This window comes from Podarcis liolepis (genome assembly GCF_965112155.1).
Source record: "Podarcis liolepis genome assembly, chromosome: 1".
Lineage (NCBI taxonomy): Eukaryota > Metazoa > Chordata > Lepidosauria > Squamata > Lacertidae > Podarcis > Podarcis liolepis.
In genome coordinates, this window is record NC_139554.1 from 49,843,135 (window position 1) to 49,857,105 (window position 13,971).

At 44.3% G+C, this 13,971-nt stretch overlaps 1 protein-coding gene across 3 annotated transcripts; it reads left to right on the plus strand.

The window, feature by feature from the left end:
- Positions 1 to 416: 416 nt before the first annotated feature.
- RAPSN (receptor associated protein of the synapse) lies at positions 417 to 12,599 on the plus strand (the record flags this gene model as incomplete). 3 transcript variants are annotated; one of them, XM_083461240.1, is made up of 8 exons in its annotated part: positions 417 to 632; positions 4,923 to 5,297; positions 6,993 to 7,151; positions 7,618 to 7,716; positions 7,962 to 8,084; positions 9,150 to 9,203; positions 10,160 to 10,359; positions 11,566 to 12,599. In XM_083461240.1, the coding sequence occupies 8 exons, from the start codon at positions 417 to 419 to the stop codon at positions 11,636 to 11,638; spliced, it is 1,299 nt and encodes a 432-aa protein (XP_083317366.1). In that variant the 3' UTR covers positions 11,639 to 12,599. The 3 variants fall into 3 exon arrangements, with proteins under 3 accessions (XP_083317366.1, XP_083317364.1, XP_083317365.1); XM_083461238.1 differs by having other exon boundaries at positions 4,959 to 5,297; XM_083461239.1 differs by lacking the exon at positions 417 to 632 and adding an exon at positions 2,228 to 3,000 and having other exon boundaries at positions 3,077 to 5,297.
- Between the last annotated feature and the right edge of the window lie 1,372 nt (positions 12,600 to 13,971).

The following is a 13,971-nucleotide window of genomic DNA, read 5'->3' on the forward strand; positions in this document are numbered from 1 at the left end:
CCAAGACTGGCATTCCTGTGAAGTCATGTGACCAGGATTGGCGGGCACAGCTGTCACCAATGGAGGGGAGGGGCACAGGAGTGGCCATTCCGATTGAATTTCACTCCAGCCACTTGAGATTTTTCTCTTCTTTTCTTGCAGTGGTTTTTTTTTTGTCTTCCGCCTCTTTTGTTCATTGATTTGGATTTTAGGAAGTTCTAGCAGGACAGCAGCATCCAAGATGCTAGCCTAGAATATTAGGATGGTTGCCCTAAGACCTTGGTGGCCACACTTGCCATCTCCTGCTGACATTCCTTCATCTGAATCGTCCGAGGTTCCTGTGGTCCAGAGCTTCCGAATGGTAAAATCTGCCTTCCAGTTTTAGCACCAACTTTATTGTGTTTCACGGTGTGTCTGCTGTCCTGGCAGGTTAGTATATGACGCTCTTGAGCACAAAGGAGATGGGTCAGGACCAGACAAAGCAGCAGATAGAAAAAGGACTCCAACTTTACCAGTCCAACCAGACAGAAAAGGCCCTGCAAGTTTGGTTGAAAGTTTTGGAAAAGAGCACGGATGCTGCTGGCAGGTTTCGAGTCCTGGGTTGCCTCATCACCGCTCACTCAGAGATGGGCAGGTACAAAGACATGCTAAAGGTAAAGCAGATTTCACGCTGATTGCCTGCTCTTTTCTCTCACTAAAAAGGGGGCGGGAGCTGTGGTGGGCAAGCAGGCTTTGGGGAGCAGTTCAGCAGACAAACTGCAAATACAGTGAGCCTGGATTTGGTAGAATTGCTCTTGAAAGGTCCTGTAAATTGCTTATATTTGTAAATTGCCATCCTGCATCTCTGCTCCCAGTTCTCCATCCCCAGAAATTCTTAGATTGTCCGTCTTTGATGTTTAATTCCCAGGAACGTAATTGTGCTAGCCAAAGCATGTTGTGTTATTGTAGAAGATTGTTCAGTTTTGCAAAGCATTATTTGCGTGTGAAAGTGTGCATAACTGTTCAGGAGGCAATGCCCTGAGGCTATCCTTTGATTTCAATGACTCATCTGTCATATTATGCAATCTTCAGAAGAAGGGGGTTATACAAATTAAATAAATCAGCAACAATAGCCAGACACTCCTTTCTTGTTATCATTTTACTAGCATTTATGGTCTGATGCCAGTAAGGCAGTGACTCCCCAATGGTGCTTCGTCAGGGTTGCCAGAACTTCCCCTAAATGTTCAAAGCACCCTGCATACCTTCTTGTGATGACCTAACCAGGGGGTGAGGGGTAAACAAAAGATGAGCCCTTATAGATCAGACCAAAGAGCTATCTAGTCCAGCATCCCCTTTCCCACAGTGGCCAATTAGATGTTCCTGTTGTTGTTCCCCAGCAATTAGTATTCAGAGACGTGCTGCCTCTGATCCTGGAGGAAAGCTATACAACCATCATGGCTAGTAACCACTGGGTTGTAAGTGCTTTGCAAAAGGCCATCAAACGAGACGAGACTGGAATTCAGATCTTCCAGAATCTCTGTTCTTATTGGCCACTACATGACACTAGTTCTTTTGAAGGCAGGGGTGGTGAATCTGTGAGCCCTCCATATCTCATCAGCCCCAGCCAGTGTAGCTGATATGTGGGGGCTGTAGTTCAGTGGCAGGGAACACCCAGCCCCCAGGCCTCCCCCTTTGGCCTATGGGGCAGTTTCAGCCAAGCCACAGCCACTTGCCCTGCACTTACGTCTCTTATGACTACAGTGTAGTTCAGCAACATTTGGAGGGCCAAAGGTTAAGTCACCCTTATTTTAAGGCACTTGTAGGAAAAGTGCAGTGTAGACAGTTGTGGGAGGATTATCTGTATATCGTGGGTTGGGTGCTGGCCAGTGTACCTTCAACAGAGACTCAGCTCCACTAGTGGTCCCTTCAGTAAAATACTTGGGAACCTAATTTCTTGCTAGTGCAGCATGTACTAGTAGCATTTGCAAGGGTTTCATTTGAGGGTTCACTGAGCCCCAAGACCAAGTGATAGCCACACAAGAGATTCTATAGAACCTAACACTAAAGTCTGAAACATGGGCAGGTGGATACAGCCCTGCCCCAGAGAGCTCACAGTCCAAATAGGTATGCACACAAACTTAAAAGAGGGGCTGCAGAAGAACAACAATTAGCCACCCCAACAGTTGCTTAATGTCATTTCCTCAGTTTGGTGTTTCGTGTTTAATCTTGTTACATCTTCCACAAAGCAAGTGCATTAATCTCTGTGCAGGCCTCAGAGTGATGCAATCCATCTTGAAGAGCTCACAGCCAGGTGCTTCTTAGGTAAGAACAGATGCATTGGATGAGGAGGTGCTTAATGATGCTCAAACCCATACACAGTGGCCAGGAGCATTCCAGTTTGCAAAGGAGGGCTTTTCTTATATTCTTAAGTGTTCTGGGAGGGCATTCCAGGACAGCAAGGGGGAAAGGGGGAAGGCATTTCAAGGAGCAGGCACCCTTTGGATGGCTGAGGGTTGTAGGAATGGATGAGTGAAGGTCACAAGAAGGTACATGTTTGGAGATCAGTGCAGAGGAATAGGCAGGAACAAGGCAATGGAGGCTTTGCAGATAAATGGAGAGCAGGAGAGGTTCCAAATTGACCAAAATATTGACAGGAGCTTTTAAAAGTTTAAAGTCAGGGTTTCCCAAATTTGGGTCTCCATCTGTTGTTGGACTACAACTTCCATCATCCCTAGCTAGCAAGGTCAGGAATGATGGAGCCCCAAGTCTGGGAAATACAGGTTTAAACCATAGAAAAACAAATGAGACAGCAGGCTTGAAATGACACAGTAGAATCCAATGTTGTGTGAGCAGGCTTGCACTTGAGCAAGGAGACTTCCCTTCCCTCCAATCTCCCCACCCCTGTTATACCCCCAAAATCTGCTCTGGAGGGTCTACCAACTCTTTAGAGCAGATTCTGAAGGTGAGAAGAGCAAAGAAGGTGAAGTCTAGTTGTATGAGTGCATGAGTTCAGTACACACAGAGAGAGAGAGAGAGAGATGAGTGCGCGAGGGCATGCACAAACATGCATGGACAGCATTGGCTTATATCTAATATTAAGTCTTAAAATAATAAACAGGGACGATAACCTGTGAAACATTTAATTTAGCTAAGATGACTTCATCTCTAACGTGTGCTTCATCAAGATGCTGGAAATGATACAGATACCTTGCCTTGAATACTTCAGAGTCTAAATTAAGAGACCTGGACCTAAGTTTGGAGAACCTTCTGGAATAAACAATTTATAAATGGAAAGCCTTGCCAAGCACTTCTGTTCATCAAGATGGCGCTTAATTCTTTGCCTCAAATCTAGCATGGGAGCTGGTTTTAATTAGCTGGGAAAGGACATAGTTGCACCTGCTTAACACTAAAGGAGAGACCACAGGCAAAAGTTCTGGATGACAAAAGCTATGTGAGTTGAAGAGGGGCTGGTCTAGGGTGCAATTCCAGGGATCAGCATCCTGGCTGCAATTAATCCCTTTCTTAATGATACACAGAAGGGAAGCAAGTTAATGGAAAGAGTTGTTAGGACTGCTTTACCCAGGACGCGCTTTTCGCTATGGAAGGGAAGCAGCCCACGCTAAGGAGACGCAGCAGAGAGAGAAAAAGAGCTGGGAGTGGTTTGTTTTACTTAATTATATTGCATTTGGGTTTTGACCAGCTTAATTTAAAAAATCAAGGCAGCAATATCCTACCATTTCTGACTCACTTGTTTCTTATACAAGAAAGCCCTTTCTTCGCCCAGCGTGCTTCCAGATTACCTGCTTATTGAGCATTCATCCTGATTTCTTTGCAAAGGAGATGAGGCCATGTTGGCTATTTAATGAGCATTGTTTCTTCTTTGCTTGTGGGGAGGTGAGATGTTACTGCATCCCATGTTTCTAGTCACTTTTCTTGCCGCAAAAAGTCCAACCTTTTGGGGAAGCACCTTTGTTTCACCAGATCTCTAAATCAGCTTTAGTTATACCACTGAATTTGCTGGTAGCGCCCTCTGCCCTCTTAGCTTCCCCACATGTAACAGTTTTCTTCAGCAATTAGTCCTTTATCCCCGCTAACCTCCACTCAAATAATAGGGTTAAACCAGAAAGCAGACATAGTAGCCATGAAAACGATTAGTTTTTCAAGCCAAAAAGCAGCAGACTGCAGTGCAATGGGAAGAGTGAGCCAGGGAGGCATGAGAGTGATCGGATATCACAGTGTTTAGTGGTTGAGAGTGGGACCTGCACAGCTATTTAATTATTTGAGAAAATTAGTTTCGTTAAAGCTGTTCAATATTTCATGTAGTTGAAAATAAGCCAAAACAAATTATTTAGGGAGCAATTCAGTCCATTCTCATACTGCTGCCATCTTTCTGAAAATGCCAGAACTGAAATATAAAAAGACAGGGTAGGATATGGGTAAGGACTCTCGAATTTTACTGAAAGATATCTTTCCTGAAATTCCCTCACACAGAAACTCTGGTAAGGATAATTGAGTAGGAAGAAAACTGACCTTAGCTAGCAATAGACTGAATGGAATCATTGGAGTTTACAGTAGTATAGCTGTGAGGAATGGGGATTAATTACGATGCCCATTGAGATTCATAAAATGATAGAATCATACAGTTGGAAGGTTCCCCATGCAATGCAGGAATCTCAAGTAAAGCATCCATGACAGATGGCCATCCAAGCTCTGCTTAAAAACCTCTAATGAAAGAGGTTTAAATTCCTCCCTCTCTCACCTTCTGTCTCCTCCTGTGACCATTGGCTTCTCCTCCTTATACCTACTATTGAGGCTTCTTTGTCATGAAGGTCTCCCGCATCTGCTTAAACCACCACCTCTGGCCTTAATTCACCCAGTGTATCATACCTCTGTATTCTTAACTCCAAGCTCCTCAGTGCATCATGCACCTGAATGCATCAGCGGTATCTTTTCTAGCAACAGAGATGGTGTTCCTTAAATGTTCTGTTCTCTGCTGGAAGTTTGCAGTTGTGCAGATTGACACAGCCCGGGAGCTGGAGGATCCGGACTACCTTACAGAGAGCTACCTGAATCTGGCTCGGAGCAATGAGAAGCTCTGTGAATTCCAAAAAACCATCTCCTACTGCAAGACCTGCCTGAACATGCAAGGCACCACAGTGAGCCTGCAGCTCAATGGCCAAGTCAGCCTCAGCATGGGCAATGCCTACCTCGGCCTCAGCATCTTCCAGAAGGCTCTGGAGTGTTTCGAGAAAGCCCTGCGCTACGCCCACAACAATGACGACAAGATGCTGGAGTGCCGGGTCTGCTGCAGCTTAGGGAATTTCTACACACACCTCAAGGTGGGTACTGCTCAGGCAGGAGGTGGAGAGGGACTGCAGTTAAGAGGCTGGACCATATGACAGGAGCAGAAGGAATTTGAGGCATGCGGACAAATGTCCATGGGCCTGTCCAGACTGTGGTTTGGTCATGTAATGTGTGGGATGAGGTTGGGAAAAATATCCTGGTGACAGGCAAATACCTTTGCCCCCTCTTAGGCTGCCCCACAATGAGTGTGGGGAGCCATCATGCAGGCTGAAAAGATCCTGACAACCCTTGCCAACAATAACAGGAGAAGGGCACTGATTGCCTAGTTAGCAAAGGTGGCAGTGCCAAGTTGGCAGTCCTTAAAGAAGGGCTTGACTTTGAGGCTGCTCCATATATTACAGTTTTGGTATAGGAAGCCTGCAAATTACGAAGGGGTTACATTCCAGCAATCACGTCTAAACCAAAATCAAAACACATTTGGTGCACTGGCGAGTGATTGCCAAAGTCTTTTCGCCCGGACAGCTGCCCCCTTTCTTATTTATTTGCCAAGCAAATAAAGCTGATTGTGCACAAGGTAAATGTGCTTAAGGGGGACCATAACATTTATACAGTGGTACCTCGGGTTAAGTACTTAATTTGTTCTGGAGGTCCGTACTTAACCTGAAGCACCACTTTAGCTAATGGGGCCTCCCACTGCCGCCGCGCCGCCAGAGCACAATTTCTGTTCTCATCCCGAAGCAAAGTTCTTAACCCGAGGTAATATTTCTGGGTTAGCGGAGTCTGTAACCTGAAGCATATGTAACCTGAGGTACCACTGTAATAACTGCAGTTATAGCAGCTTTTGGTCATGTGGTGTGGTTGTGTCTGATTAGTTGTCACATACAGAATTTTCTGAGAAAGTGAATGCAGTGCCCATCAACATGGACAATGTTTTATCAAATAACTCAATAAACTACTGCTTCACTTGTGTGAATGAATCCCAAAGTACTAGTACTTTTCTTCTAGAAGAAAAGGTACTCGCCATAAAGTTGTTAGAGTAAGTGCCACACTTTTAATAAGTGCTTTTCTTCTAGGGGGAAAAAGGTGCTGGTACTGCGTACCTTTGAGCACCCCCAGGGGGGGAAGCACTGCTAGTACCAGTGTTTTCCATTGGAGAGGGTTTGGCAGGTTTCCCCCCATATGCTTTACTTTTCTGAGAAGGAAATTCTTCCAATTCTGGGGAAAACAAGCATATTCCTATTCTGGGGCAATAGCCCCCCTGACCCTGGGTGTAACATTGGCAACACTTGTTTTTAATGCATTCTCACTTTAAACTTGGGGATTTGTAAAAGACTCAAACCCTTTCCCCAAATTGGTGCTCACTAAAATATGTACAATGAGATGCAAGTACCTTTGAAGAGCAACAGCAGTGTGCAGAGTAGGTGGGTTTCCCTAAGTTACTGAAAATAGGTGAGTTTGTAAATCTGCTAAGTTTTATCTTCTAATTTATGAGAGGTTGTGGAATTAAGAGATTGGTCAGAAATAGGCATGTCTGCTGTACATACCATACAATGCATGCACCTTACAGCCTGACTGATTAGGGACTAGATTTCAGCCTGCTTGCAGAACTGGAGATAGGTGCTCCCATTATTACCTTGACAGGCTCTTTGCTGCTCCGCAAGCGGTCTTAAGGGTCTCATGCTTCTCTCCCGCCCACCTCTGTCCCTGCTTTTGTCTCTTATCTTTTTAAGGACTATGAGAAAGCCCTGTTCTTTCCATGCAAGGCTGCGGAGCTGGTGAATGATTATGGAAAGGGCTGGAGTCTAAAGTACCGCGCGATGAGTCAGTACTACATGGCTGTGGCCTATCGGAAGTTGGGGCGCTTGGCCGACGCAATGGAATGCTGTGAGGTACAAGGTGGCAAGGCGCTAAAAAAAAGAGAATGAGAGGTCTCTGCAGGTCAGCAAGGGATGGACCGTAATTCTGTGGCAACAGACCTGCTTTGTGAGCAAAGGATCCTAAGTTCACTCCCTGGCATCTCAAGTTAAAAGGTCATATAGACCCTAGAGAGATTCTGCCAATCAAAGTGGACAGTATTGCGCTAGATAGAGAAATAGAAGGTCTGACATAGTGCAAAGTATATTCCCACATAGATAAAGGCATCTATTGCAATATATGCCCTGTAGCTCATCCTGCTTTCTCTTATTGCCAGCAGATAACATGGGTGAGGGCTCTCCAGTGCAAGTGGGGCACAAGACCAATATACAATATATGAACACCCTCACCCCCAAGTAGATGCAAAATTCTTAGAGCAAACTGGATCTATGGTGTGGTTGACAAGGTTTAAATTCTGATTCTGTGACATTTTCTTGCTAGGAGTCAATGAAGATTGCCCTTCAGCATGGAGATCGTCCTTTGCAGGCACAATGCCTGCTTTGCTTTGCTGATATCCACCGCAGCCGTGCAGATATACAGGTATGCAGGCCCATGCGGAGTGGGATGGGGGGCAGCCAGGTACACTTGCCCACGACTAAGCCAGCTGAGGTGCCTTGCCAGAGACCTACTGCTTTTTTGTTTGAGTTTATGACTTTATTCTAACAAGACTCCTGTCCTGGGCCTCAGACAAGCTCTGCATGCTCCTGCAGGTATGAAACAGGCAAAAGCAGCCTGAAGATGAAGTTATAAGGCTTGGAGAGTGATTGACCTCTCTTATACCCCAGACAGCATTCCCCCGTTACGATTCCTCAATGAGCATCATGACCGAGATTGGGAACCGTCTGGGACAGATCCAGGTGCTGCTGGGCGTGGCCAAGTGCTGGGTGATTCAGAAGGAACCGGACAAGGTCAGTGATAGGCTAAACTGAAAAGCTGAATAGATGACACTTGATTCCCCTTTGATCTCTTCCGTTTCAGTTCTTTCCCCTAAATCCCAACAACTTGGCCCTCACAGTTACCACCTTAAATATTATTTGTACTGGTAAGGCTAGCCTGTACCAATCCAATGTTCCTGTGGCCTGATTTTTATTACATGAATTAAGAAGTAGCCTAAGACACCAAGGTAGCAAATGGGGAGCAGAGGGGGATTGATGCTTATCACCATGGCACTTTATTTCTTCAGTTCTATGCTCATTTTATAGGAAAGTGTAACATCCAGTTCCGACCAAAGATCCTTGGTTTGTGGCTGGGGAAATTCAAAAGTTCATAATAAGGGCAATCTGGAGATAACCGTGAAACATTAAGATTACCTGTTCCCATAATAGATACAGTACGGTGGTTTTTCTTTCAGGGTTAGTGAGCATGAAGAGACAGAGACAATGCCTTCCTGCTCAGATATGTTCACGGACCATTCACAGAGAGTATGACTAAGGATTCCTTCATGGCAGGGGTAGATGGGAAATCTGCAGCTCTCCAACGTGGGAGGCAGCAGTTATAAGTTACCAGTTTCTGCAGCCACTGTGGGCGCTGTGATTCTCCAGCGGTTTGAGTTCGTCCCTGGAGACGTATTCCATTGTCCCTTGAGACAGATAGATGCCAACAGCGATAAATCAGATGTGGCAAGCAGGACCATGTAGCTGCACCGTAGATTTCCACAAAAGGCCTTACCAAATTGACCATCTTAGTTTCTGTTCCTTCTCTAATAATCTCTAGGGTGGAACTAGGCTTTCTCACTGCCACTGCACGGTTGAGTTGAAGTTTTCAGTGAGCTATCCAACATGAGTAGATATAGGCGCTCTTACAGAAATGCACACAATAGATTGTAATAATTAAAAAAAAAAATCAAGCTAAAGCCATAGCCTTTTTACCTGAGGTGTGTTTCGGCATGCAACATGAAAGCTGCATAAAATGGATTTATTTCTGTCTCATCTACAGTAATATGCAGCATAGTGAGCTTGTTTCATTTCCCACAGGCACTAGAAAGTATCGAGAAGGCTTATGAGCTGGCAGAGGGACTAGGAAACAAGGTAAGTCCTCTCATTGCCAATTCCTTGTGCCAATTATGAGGTAATCTGCTCTATTTATTTAAAATATTTGAGTTGTGTCCATCTAAGTCATATTCTGAGGAGACTTGCTGAAATCAATGACCATTGACTTTGATGGGTCTACTCTAAATAAGAAAGGATATAAAAAGTTGAATCCAGCTTTCTGCTTAACAGGCCTCCAAGGCAGCTCCCTAGTGAAAATGAATGCACAATATCACCATAAGAAGACACTTTAAAAAGGCAGTGGTGACTGATGAAAGCCCTGGCATTGATGGAAAACTATAGACTTGTAATTGGTTAACAGTCAATTCCTTTCACCTGGGTCCTTTTGAGGGAGCAGGAATAGGAATTCCTAACAGAAACTACAACACCTCACCATAATACAATTCCCAGGATTCTTCAGGAGAACACTTTAGTGTAAATTGATAATGTAAGCTGCGCCCTTGGTGGAGGGAGGCCATCTTAATAGAAAAGGAAGAAAAGAGCTATTCCTAGCTTTTTATAACTTTCAGGAAAATGGAGTTAGCATGATAGCTACTACACTGAGGAGAAAAAAACCTCTCTCATTTTACAGATGGTTTAGGAGAGGCAATCATTGTAAATGTCCATAAACTTCATTGGGTCTCCTCAGAGTATGGTTAATGTGGGAAATTGTCCACTGAACCTGAAAAGAGGGACATTTTCATCAAGCTTGATTAATATGTATGTTGTAAGATTTTCACCTTACAAAAACAAGAGTTCTAGGTGAGAGAAGACTAACCTGGCAGATGGTAGAGGACAAGGAGGAGCACAAGGGGAGACACAGGAGGTGATAAAGGTGTCAGAAAGTTGTAAAAGAGAAAGTTTTCTCGTTGATTAAGGATTCAAATGGCTGGATCCGCAGAAAGCCAGTCTAGTCCTCTGTGATGCCCTTTCCCTCTTTCCCCATCTCCACACAGCTTGGCCTGCTGAAGGTTCACTGCCTGTGTGAAGGCATCTACCGCACAAAGGGACAGCAGCGGGAGCTTCGCAACCATGTGGTGAAGTTTCACGAATGTGTGGAAGAAATGGAGCTTTACTGTGGCATGTGTGGCGAATCCATTGGAGACAAGAACCACCAGCTCCAAGCTTTGCCCTGCTCCCATGTCTTCCATATAAAGTAAGTAACAGAAAGGGATGCATCAGATCATAAGTGATAGAGCTGAATTGACTGGGCGGTGTTGGTGAATGAATGAATTCTTTATTAACTAATGAAGGTCTGCTGTTAATGACACAACTCTTGTTTTGTAGTGAAGTTGGTAGGGAGGTATATTGAAGTTTATGACCCAGTAGGAACTAGGTCATATTGCACCACAAACAAGTCGCGAAATGTGGGGAATTGGAATAGGAAATGGAAGAAAGGATGGATTGTGTTTGATGTCTACTCCAAAATGAGCAATTAGAATAATAAAATCAGGAAGTAGTTGAAGGTCATCTATTCCAAAATGTTGTCCAAATTTAGCATATGCTGTGCATTAAAAAAGGAGTTGAAGGGGTAATCTGTCGCTGTGAGTTACTAAATCCTGCCTTACATGGTGGGAAATGCAACAGGCAAGTGGGGAGAGCGAGTGAATGGAGCAACTCCATGCTTTGCAGAACCATGGAATGAAACTAGGGGAGTTCAGGAGTGGTTTGGAAGTCTGATTGTAAACAAAGAGGTCCTGGAGGCCAGCATCAAAAAGAAAACAGCAAATGACCTCATGGATGAGAAATCTTGGCATCCATAATCTGGCAAGGCTAACTTTAGCATGTAGTAAATAGCACATCAAATATTAACAAACAAAAAAGAGAATGTGAACAGGTTGGTAGCATAGCCATGACTAATGGTTAATGTGAGTGGATAAAACCCACAAATTGCAGCAAATGAGTTGCTTAGTTTTCTTCAATGAAAAAGAAAGCATCCCTGTAACAGATTTGGAAAACAGTGAGTGACTAAGTTAGACTCTGAGTCGATACATTGAGATCAGTGGGCTTATGTCCTTTAATTTCAATGAGACTACTCTGAATATTGATTTGTGTGGCAGTGTTTTTTTAATGGTACCGTTATGTGCCTTATTCCTGTATCTTAAATACTGTACTGAGATAGCTCAGTTGGTAGACCATGAGACTCTTATTCCCAGGGTGGTGGGTTTGAGCCCCATGCTGGGCTAAAAATTCCTGCATTTCAGAGGTTTGAACTAGATGGTGCTTGTGGTTCTTTCCAATGATTCAATTATGAGTATAGGTAATTAGTAATTATCAGGTCCTATTCCTCCCTAAGGACTAGTTATTTAAGTTAGGACCTCCTCTACACTCCAGCTTAAGGTGTTCTTCTTTTTCACTGCAGGTGCCTTCAGACCAATGGGACACGTGGTTGCCCCAATTGCCGGCGCTCATCTGTTAAACCAGGATTTGTGTGATCCACTGAATCCATGATTTAAGAGAGCTCATTCGAAAAGTGTCAAATAGCTGGAACATTTTAGGCTCATGGTATGGAGATGGGGAACCAATGGGTAGGAAGAGGGTCTCCTGCAGACTGGATGCAACATGTGGACCTAGTTCTCTGCTCCCTGATGTTCCACACATCTGAGTTGTGGATGTCTACCTGGAGTTCTCTGACATCTCTTTCCTCAAAACCAGTCATCACAACCAATATGTCACCTCTGTTCTTTGAAGGGAATTGGTTAGCATGTCTTCCTACGATCCCAGTCCTCTCATTCTCATGTTCTGCTGCTTCTGGTAGTTTCTACCAGGTCCAGTTCTGACACTCGTACCACACACCTTGTTTTTATTCATTCCTTGTGGGAAACAAAATTATCATGACAACACACTACTTGGATGATGCAGCTATGGAGAGGTACCAGCCATTTCCCAAGTACCGCTATAAGTTACTTCCTCATGGCATGTATTGGATGCCTAGCAACAGTTCCCTGTATATACTTTGGGAAATGAATATGATATCCGTAATATAAAATAGGATCCTTTGATGAGCTCACCTGACTTATCAAATTCAAGCTTCTTTTGCCTTAGAATGTTCAGCTCTGTGATGTCTCCACCTGTCCTTCAGCAATGTGTTTGTGTCTGCCACAGTGTGCTTGGGATTCTGCCCAGAGTATTGGATTTATTTGGCTTGAGAGCCACTCTGTTCTGCTCCTGCAGAAAATCCAGTTGCTGCATGGGACTACAAAGGGAAAGCCTCTTGGGCCAGGGTGGGGGAACGTGTTTGTTGGGGGGATGTTTCTTTTGTTTTATTCGTTTGCCATAGTATTGTGATGTTACACAAGCAGAAGCAGTTATCTGTCTGCAATTATGTTGTCTTCAGTATATTTATACATTCGGTAAAACTGTTTATACTGGAATCAATAAAGTTGTATCAGCCAACGACTCAGTATTTTCAAATCACCTTAACACAGTTCTCTCTCCCATCACCACCGCCCACAAACATTAAAAGCAGTTTTTAACCCAGTAATGCATGCTGTAGTTAGCATCATTTTTTATTAATATACTGTTGCATTTTGTGTTCCTATCAAAACAACAAGAAGAAAACCAGAATGTAGAGAGAAGGGAATGGCATTTTTAATGCAAGACCTATTTGAGGAGAATTGGAAAAGGCTTGTGAGCAACCCTAAGTGCAGATGAGGGATTAAATCAGTATGTTTGTTAGGGTTTTTGTGGATTTCTTATGCTATGTGTGTGCAGAATCTTAGCAGATTTCCTAGCATGGGTTGTGGAGGGAGGAGAGCTGAGGCTGAGGGTGGCTTGCAACAATCTCTTAGCATGATGTCACCCATTATTAATAATCCATCTTGCCGATGTGATGGTGGCATGCTGCGAGAGACAGTGGCTTATATGACAACCCTCTAATGAAGTCCACTTTTAGCATCCCTATATTGCAGACTGCGTGAGAATTTTAACCAAGTGTGGGTCACGATCTCCACCTATCTGATGGGGGACTGAGTGAGAACGACTTGGCAGCGGTCTTTATTGTTGAAACATGACTCAGATCCCGGTCTCAACTGCTCTATTACACAGTAAACACATTTTACGTAGATAACGGCGATTGCAAAGGAGAAGAGCGCTAAGGGTGTTCTTTCGTCTGAACCACCTGACGTTGAGCGTATGGGAACATTGAGACGCTGCCAATTAACTGAGCACTTTAAAGGGAAAGTTCACAGTTAATTGACTGCCTGAATATTATATCCCTAAAAGGCTTCAAAGCTAAGCTGGCCTCCGGACTCATTCTTCCCTCGTCTCTCTCCTACCCTGTTGCTGGCCCCCGTTTTCCAGCCCTGCCAGCAAACGGTATATAATAACCTCGTTTAATGAACTTGTTATGTCAACCACACGTTTTGGTGTGGACGAGGCAGCATACTGTTAAGAATAAACAGCTTGCATCAGGTTGTTATAGCTAAGGAAAACCTAGCTGAGCTGTCCATTCCTTCGTTCACATACGCGCAAAATAATACCAGGCGCATTTGTGCTTGTTTACCCGCATTCTGAAACGGGGTGTTTCCCTCCTCCTCCTCCCGCAGTGTAAAACCGAAATCGAACTGAGGACTAGGGGAAGGGTGCTCCTCCTAAGGTTTTTATCTCTATGAAGCTAAATCGTCCGAGGTTTCCGCCGCTGCCCTAAACTAAGATGGCAGCCGAACCGCTCGAAGTTCTACTAAGGAGCTAAGGAAAGACCATCACTCAGCGAATTTGAGCGCGTGGTCACATGACTCCAGTGTAGGGAAATCGCCTATTCCACCTG